The following is a 9,404-nucleotide window of genomic DNA, read 5'->3' on the forward strand; positions in this document are numbered from 1 at the left end:
GAGGCGCGCATGGTAGGTTTAATTAATATAGATATGACTTTGACCACTTGCCTATCGTAGGTTTTCATCAGTATTTTAATACAACACAACTCCAATATAGATAAAGTCAAATTGTTTTACAAGAGTAGCACTCGAAAGACGTCATGGGCAACGATAAATCCCAAAAAATTCATGTAGAACCAAAACACTCGCAAATATTTTTTAATCCATTCTGCCGAATCAGAAAATATCTCCGGACAAAACTACCGCTTTAATAGTATTATAAATATATATGTTTTATAAAAACCAATGACTTTTAAATAAATTTACAATAAAAAATAATAAGGTTTTTAATTCATCTTTTAAGATAAAATTAAAACATATATGTACAATAAGACATATCAACTATAACCCAGTTTACAACCGTGACAGAGGTATCGCATTGCCCTTTGGACTAGTACAAGCTTGTGTCATTTACACATTGAAATTGATTCCACGCGTCCACCGCAGCAGCATTGCAGGTAAGTAACATTTCTCTCGCAGACTTTAGTTAGAAACCACATTGACTGACATCCAGACTAAGAATTACATTGTTATGAACACGCGAAGTGCATGTTGGGATGTGTATTTAGGTAACATATTATGACTGGATAGAGACTGGATATGATTTGGTCAGTTAACACAACACCTACAATTACACATATACCTATCTGAGGCGAAATCTAGCTAGCTGATTGCATTGTATTACTTGGCGAATGTTATGCCAGCAAAGAAACATTGGACTTTTGCATCGGCAATGCTAGACCCACTGAAACAGGGTTTCATTTCGACGATCCTGTGTCTCCTGTTGAAGGCAGATGACGTCCATATGCATACGTTACGCCCGTGGTCGACCAACGTTGGTGTCAATGCATGCATTGCGCGTGCCAAGGGGAAACAGAACATCGATTACATGGATGTACCATCCATGCTCTTATGTAATAACTCTGTTGTTCATTAGTAGAAAACACTGTTTATAAATAGACTACACTAGAACAAGGCCACATACTCATTCTCGCAAGCCAGAGCACATATTTCTGTTGAAGTAACGAACTATCATGGATATCTTGGCAGGTATGTTTTGGGCGGTGCCGTAAAGAGGGGTGGTATGTTTTGGGCGGTGCCGTAAAGAAGAGTGTGTGGTTTACGACGTTACACGTAAGCTTATAATTAACGGAGTGTCCCGTATATACTTTTGCATTTGATATGGGCACAATAAATGAATGTGGCACATAGAGAAAGTGTTTTACTTCACACTTAAGTCGTTGCGGCGCTCCGATCCGGCGCAATACTACTATAATCACATACTGATATCGGCCTTCGGCCCTCGATATCAGTATGCGATTATAGTAGTGTTGCACCGGATCGGAGCGCGGCGACGACTTAAGTTTAGATAACACGTAAGAAAAAAAGGCGCGAGCGACTGTCAACAGTCTCGGCTTCACCTAAAGGTGCTACGTAATCGTTTGTTTACGTAATAGAAATGGACAATGAATGAATAAAAGGCAACTGATTATCTCATGTTCATGCACGAACTCAACATGAAACATTCGCTGTACCATCACAGCCCTCACATGAATAATCAGTTGAATATTCTAAATGTATATAAATACGACCGGAATAGTTATACACAACAATTTACAACTAGTCTGTAAGATACGTGTACACTTCGATCCGAGGTATTGAGCCACCCAGATACAACAATGGAGGTATCAGGGTTAGAACTATACCGCCATGCCACCACAAAGAGAAGCCTGGTTAGGATTGAAAGACACCACGTATCTTTAAATGAATTAGTTTTTTATTTTGGTACGATACTAGGTTAGTCACAACTATGCTTTACTGAAGACAAAATGTAAAATTTTCAATCACAAACGGAAGTCATTGTTATATGAAGTAGACTATAATAAGCGACTTTAATTTGTGGACAATTTGACGATACTCTTGATAGAGAAATCGGCTTTGTTATAAAGAGAGATATGATTGTGTTGGGTGTATGTCACTATATTGTCATTCCTTCTCCATCCAACCCCCACAAACTAATGTGGTGTATACTCCTACCAGTATACGTATATGTTATAAAGAGAGATATGATGGTGTTGGGTGTATGTCACTATATTGTCATTCCTTCTCCATCCAACCCCCACAAACTAATGTGGTGTATACTCCTACTAGTATACGTATATGTTATAAAGAGAGATATGATGGTGTTGGGTGTATGTCACTATATTGTCATTCCTTCTCCATCCATTCAACCCCCACAAACTAATGTGGTGTATACTCCTACCAGTATACGTATATGTTATAAAGAGAGATATGATGGTGTTGGGTGTATGTCACTATATTGTCATTCCTTCTCCATCCATCCAACCCCCACAAACTAATGTGGTGTATACTCCTACTAGTATACGTATATGTTCCTGTTATTTCCATATCATCTTTATTATCACATTTATTTCTAATTAGCCATAGACACAAGGTTTGTATACACTGACAAAAAGATAAATATTTTGACATAGACAATATTCCTGTATTGGTATTTCATTAAACTATTTTGTGGCTATGCAAGAATTGATGTACAAGCAATTCTCACACTTGTACTTTCAGAAAGCATGGTTAGACACCAGGCCGCAAAGTGCTACGACATATGCATTGTTGGTGCTGGGCTAATAGGGTCGGCAGCAGCTCGTCATGCAACCCTTACGACACCAAATTTAAAAGTATGCCTCATTGGACCCAGAGAACCAAAGGTAATATGGTTACACTTAGTAACTTGTCAGATTCTGTCATGTAAATACACATCAAGATATAGTAATTAGTAAGTGAGTGAGTTCCACTCTTTCAAATACAGTTGTATACATATCCATAAAATGGCCAGCCAATTCTCACGAGACAAAACAGAAATAACTAAATATCGTAAACGCCTCTGTGTGTGTGTATGTATGTATGTATGTATGTATGTATGTATGTATGTATGTATGTATGTATGTATGTATGTATGTATGTATGCATGCATGCATGCATGCATGCATGGATGTATGTGTGTGTGTGTGTGTGTGTGTGTATGTATGTATGTATGTATGTATGTATGTATGTATGTATGTAGGTATGTATGTATGTATGTATGTATGTATGTATGTATGTATGTATGTATGTATGTATGTGTGTGTGTGTATGTATGTGTGTGTGTATGTATGTATGTATGTATGTATGTGTATCTGTGTGTTTGTTTATTTATTTATTATTTATTTATTTATTTATTTATTTATTTATTTATGTGTGTGTTTGTTTGTTTGTTTGTTTGTTTGTTTGAACAGACACTGACGGAGAAACTTGAGTGTGAGCATGGTATCTTTGGTGCTCATTACGATGAAGGTCGTACTACGAGATCGTTAGATTCAGACGCTATCTATGCAGAGCTTGGAAAGAGATCGATCAGTAGATATAGGGAAATTGAACAAAGAACAGGTACAACACAGCTGACGTGGTAGAAAATGAATACCGTCTTTGTTTTGCTACAAACACTTCTTTCGTCTAGTTCTCGTCAAAGACACAGATACTTTTTTCAGTATAGAAAGATTAACATCATGAATTGATTTTACAGACATTGGACAACAACAAATCAATCTTTAATAATTTTCTAAAGTGAAACTTGTGATAATTTTGTTTCAAAATATGATAAAAACGGTTGTCCGTTATAATCATCATCAAACCAATAATCTGTTGCGTCCCTTGATTATTTCGTTTTGAATTTTAACATAAAAAGGACTGAATTCATCGTTCGCCGATAGAGGTGCCATCAAAATTTATAATATTGTATCACTCTTTATTGTAGGAATCCGTTTCTATAGCAATGTAGGTCACATGTCAGTGACGTTGAAAGGTGACCCATTCCTAGAGCAAATTAAAGACAATGCTAAAAAGATGGACATTGAGGTCAACGTCATGGATAGAACTGGAATCAGGAGGAAATATCCATATCTGTCACTCAACCCTGGTGAGGAGGCGGTACTTCAAATGGAGGACGCGGGTCACGTGAGTGCGCGGAACACAGTGTTGGCGCAACAAACTGCTGCGCACCTTCAAGGGTGTGACATCATTGATGATATAGTTGATAAGGTGTCAGAAAGTATCCGATCGGATGGCTCAAAATTAATGAAAGTTACAACAGCGAAAGGGCAAGAAATTCATGCCAAGAGGGTACTTCTAAGTACTGGGGCCTTCACAGGATTTAGAGACTTGTTACCAAGTGGGCAAGAACTAGACGTAACATTATTGACTCAAGACGTTACATTTGCTGAAATAGTAACAGAAGATGCCATGCGATTAAAGGATATGCCTGTTGTTATTCTAAAACATAAAGTTAATGAAATGTACTATTATATACTTCCCCCTATCAAGTATCCCGATGGTAAGTAAAGGTGATGTGATACATTTTATTGAAATAACTTTCATACAAAACTTGGTCGAGGGATTCTCTCTCTCTCTCTCTCTCTCTCTCTCTCTCTCTCTCTCTCTCTCTCTCTCTCTCTCTCTCTCTCTCTCTCTCTCTCTCTCTCTCTCTCTCTCTCTCTCTCTCTCTCTCTCTCTCTCTCTGCGTGTGCGTGTGTATGACATTGTTTGTAAATCGAACATGACATTTCTTGATAAAATCAAGATTAATACACAATACAACTTAAAGAATATATTGCATGACCATCACATGACTACATCTTTTTCCACAGGAAAATTCTACTTGAAAATAGGACGTCGATCGAAACGAAGACTTCATACAGCGGATGAAGTATCTGATTGGTACAAATCGGGAGGTGATCAAAGTACTCGACCACATCTCTTACATACACTTCTAGATCTCGTTACAGGTATTTTCGATTCAATGCCTATAATAACAATTTAGAATGATAAGTCTCCAGTCCTTATATTATGCAAAAATGTTGATATTAAGTTTTCAATTAGGGCTGCGGAAATGATTCTAGTAAGCCTGAGGTGAGACTAGTCCTATGACTATAGTAAATATAGTGGTCTGAGATCTAGAATAAAGTTGGGGCGATTTGAAGTTTGTTGAAAAGTACTAGTATTCACTCGAAAATCACCGTAGAACGGATATTAAGGTGATGATGGTTCTCACTTTGGGTTTGTTTACAACTTTATATAAATGATGTGATTCGATTGGTTTCTGATGTAAACATTTTATTCGGTTAAATTCTCCAGTATCATATTTGATCATGATCTTTGCTCTTCCACAGGTGTTAACGTGGTGTCTACACACAGTGATACTGGAGTGACCACACACACCCCAACTCGTCAAGTTTATTGTGATATGATAACACCAACCCTTGGTATAACTGTCGGTGGTAATGGTGTTGGTGCTAAGTTGGGTGATGAAATTGGTAGAATGGGAGCCAATATGATTGTGGCCGGACGATGGGATCACGATTTACCAAAAGAAAAATTCAAAGCTAGATTCAAAGGCAAACAACATTTGACTGCCAAATTGTAAACAACTTATCACTTAATGCAGATTTCACGACCAATAGGCTATAGTAAATTGGCAATAGAAATTGGTAAAACGGAATGCCACATTATGATTGGATAACATCTTTATATGGAGAATACTATACTTCACAAACAAATATAGACATTTTTATTGTTGAAATAAATTTCAGTCAAAACTTAAATTCATTGATGAACATTAATGTGTGCTATATCTTTACACGCTATGTTGAAAAATTGAATACTGCATGTAGCTAGTTTCAACACATTTTGGAGTAGAACAAGAAATTACATTCATTATTCAGAATGGAGATACTTAAAATAATTAAAAGTTACAGATATTGTCCATTTCAGATTAGATCAATCACCAAATTCGTCATTGATTTTGTCAAATCAATCAGTCAACAAACTGGGAGTTTCATGAGAGTTTCAACATACAACAGGCCCGAAGAGAACAGAAATTGATGAAAAACAACCACTGTGATTTGACACGACACGTACTTTGGTACAACCCTATCTAAGTACAATCACTGTGATTTGACACGACACGTACTTTGGTACAACCCTATCTAAGTACAATCACTGTGATTTGACACGACACGTACTTTGGTACAACCCTATCTAAGTACAATCACTGTGATTTGACACGACACGTACTTTGGTACAACCCTATCTAAATACAATCACTGTGATTTGACACGACACATACTTTGGTACAACCCTATCTAAGTACAATCACTGTGATTTGACACGACACATACTTTGGTACAACCCTATCTAAATACAATCACTGTAATTTGACACGACACGTACTTTGGTACAACCCTATCTAAATACAGTCACTGTGATTTGACACGACACGTACTTTGGTACAACCCTATCAAAGTACAATCACTGTGATTTGACACGACACGTACTTTGGTACAACCCTATCTAAGTACAGTCACTGTGATTTGACACGACACATACTTTGGTACAACCCTATCTAAGTACAGTCACTGTGATTTGACACGACACATACTTTGGTACAACCCTATCTAAGTGCAGTCACTGTGATTTGACACGACACGTACTTTGGTACAACCCTATCTAAATACAATCACTGTGATTTGACACGACACATACTTTGGTACAACCCTATCTAAGTACAATCACTGTAATTTGACACGACACGTACTTTGGTACAACCCTATCTAAGTACAATCACTGTGATTTGACACGACACTTACTTTGGTACAACCCTATCTAAGTACAGTCACTGTGATTTGACACGACACGTACTTTGGTACAACCCTATCTAAGTACAATCACTGTGATTTGACACGACACGTACTTTGGTACAACCCTATCTAAGTACAGTCACTGTGATTTGACACGACACGTACTTTGGTACAACCCTATCTAAGTACAATCACTGTAATTTGACACGACACGTACTTTGGTACAACCCTATCTAAGTACAATCACTGTGATTTGACACGACAGATACTTTGGTACAACCCTATCTAAGTACAATCACTGTGATTTGACACGACAGATACTTTGGTACAACCCTATCTAAATACAATCACTGTAATTTGACACGACACGTACTTTGGTACAACCCTATCTAAATACAATCACTGTGATTTGACACGACACATACTTTGGTACAACCCTATCTAAATACAATCACTGTGATTTGACACGACACATACTTTGGTACAACCCTATCTAAGTACAATCACTGTGATTTGACACGACACATACTTTGGTACAACCCTATCTAAATACAATCACTGTGATTTGACACTGATTTATAAAGAAGTCTGATAAGGACTAAAGGACACGACACATCTTACAGGGTTGCAGTTCGAAAACATGGCTAATTTTCCCTCAAGTATATTATACTGTGTTCTCTTTATTGGGTTGTACCAATGTGTAGCAAGTGAGGTGAGTACTCAGCTCAAGGAGAGCGACTCAGAACCATGTTTGTGTTGACAAAAACAACACCGTTTCTAGTTTTGGTGACCAGGATATGTAAAATATCTATGTAGTAACAACGGCATCAACTTTTCTCTTTTGATATAATTAGAGTTTTATTTTTTGTAATTGTGTTATTGAAATCGACTCGATTGTGATTAAAGTTATAGCATATTGTCGGCAGAGAATAATATACGGAAACAGTACTTAATTTTTACGTATACCTGCATACGTCGCATTGTTCAGCCCTATCAGGCTTCCTAATAGCGTGGTACGAATGTCTGTATCTTACAGACTGATTCTTACCATGCATTCTTATTCATACATAGCCGAGACTCTAGGTCTGTGGTTAACTTGGACTGCTACTCATTACTCACAGGTAATAGCCCAATTCAACTAAAAACCTATATAGAGTCTAAGCTAACATGTTTTAGCAAAATAATCAGCCGTACATTTTGAAGATTGAGCTACCCGAACAGCCTGTTATTACTGTTAGTTTTGTTGTATATATTAATTTGTGTTTTAGACGACAGGGTGTATGTCGGAGAGCAGTCCCATAGATACCTCATCTGGAGGAACATCATACACGGTCTCCACGACATTCACGGTAAATCATCCAATTGTATTGTCATCATGATATAAGAAAGTGTGCTAGTAAAGATGTGAAAGGTGCAAGAAAACATGACTAAACCAGAAACGTCAGAAGAAATCATGTCACAATGTGGTCAGGCTGGAAGGGCATCTTAACCAATAGTTTAACATGTCGATTGTGTGTGTAGTTTGAACAGGTGAGGTGTATGCAGTGGCATTAGGTAACACAATGAAACACCACTTCATGCATTGAAAATCTGTCTGTTAGAATTATGGTGATGATGATAAATGGTTGACATGATGTCAAAGGTTGGATGTTCAACCTCGAGAAAGGTAAAATAAATAAACAAAATGGTATACAGTCATTCTAAATTAGTATTAATAGTTTTTGATCTGTACAATCGGCCAAACCAACAACTTCAGAGCACGCCATAGAATATTTTGAAATGCAGCACCTTACAAACTATTGGAAGGAATTATTCAACGTTGAATATACGTCATTGTTTATTGTTATTGCCAGCACTCGTGTCCTTGGAATGGAAAACTACCAGAGATGATTGACGTTTCCTGTACTTGTGCACTTACAGGAACGATGCGATATTCTCGAGACAACAAACAAGTTGAACTATGTGACGGGGAGGTAAGATGACCTTGAAGGAATTGAGCCGTACCTTTTAGTATTTAATAAAGCGCCATATTCTTCAAAAATGTCGAGAATGTAAGCTTCGCGTGTCTTCTAATTTAGTTTATATATTCACAATAAGAAAGAACTGTGTTCTAACAATCTAACTGGTGTCGCCTTTTATTGTAATGGGTCATTTGCATAACTGATTATCGTTGCCAACTAATACATGATGGTTGTGACTTGCATGTACCAGGGGTATATCATTATTTATCACCCAATGAAAATACTCGTGACCTAAGGGTCTTTGTCACTACAACAACCCTTAGGTCACACGAGTATATTCCGGGGAAATCGGGGAAAATAATGTTAATTTTGAATGTTTGGTCTCATCTTTCCAACACAACCAGTGACGTAGACTTGCGGCGTTGTTGTGACATAGACGCTCGTTGTCATGACGTAGAACGACCAGAGTATATATTCCATATTTTTTGTTCGGAATGGCTAGTGCATTGTATAATATTATATATCTATTTTCTCCAAGTTATGTGATACATTAATTTCCTAACGTAACATTTTTGTCGTTTTCTGAACTTACAGAGCTGGTTAGTTATGTACAGTTTTAGTCCTGGTACTATCCACCAGCCAGCCAATTCTTGCCAGGATCTCTATAACCGTGGAATTCGACAAAGTGGTGTGTATTGGATCTACCCAGACA

General features: G+C 37.3%; 2 protein-coding genes across 2 annotated transcripts in view; both read left to right on the plus strand.

Moving 5' to 3' along the window:
* Positions 1-1,076: 1,076 nt before the first annotated feature.
* LOC144443135 (monomeric sarcosine oxidase-like) lies at positions 1,077-5,518 on the plus strand. Its single transcript, XM_078132505.1, has 6 exons — positions 1,077-1,092; positions 2,626-2,768; positions 3,336-3,486; positions 3,854-4,429; positions 4,743-4,880; positions 5,265-5,518. Exons 1-6 carry the CDS (start codon positions 1,077-1,079, stop codon positions 5,516-5,518), a joined length of 1,278 nt encoding a protein of 425 aa, XP_077988631.1.
* A 1,853-nt stretch (positions 5,519-7,371) lies between these two features.
* Positions 7,372-9,404, plus strand: part of LOC144443137 (uncharacterized) — a 3,808-nt gene continuing 1,775 nt past the window's right edge. The window contains exons 1-4 of the mRNA XM_078132506.1: positions 7,372-7,443; positions 8,000-8,080; positions 8,585-8,704; positions 9,287-9,404. The exon at positions 9,287-9,404 is cut by the window's right edge and continues 23 nt beyond it. Coding sequence (XP_077988632.1) covers positions 7,372-7,443; positions 8,000-8,080; positions 8,585-8,704; positions 9,287-9,404 — 391 coding nt within the window. The remainder of the gene's footprint in view (positions 7,444-7,999; positions 8,081-8,584; positions 8,705-9,286) is intronic.

The sequence above is a fragment of the Glandiceps talaboti genome, chromosome 12 (genome assembly GCF_964340395.1).
Source record: "Glandiceps talaboti chromosome 12, keGlaTala1.1, whole genome shotgun sequence".
Classification (NCBI taxonomy): domain Eukaryota; kingdom Metazoa; phylum Hemichordata; class Enteropneusta; family Spengelidae; genus Glandiceps; species Glandiceps talaboti.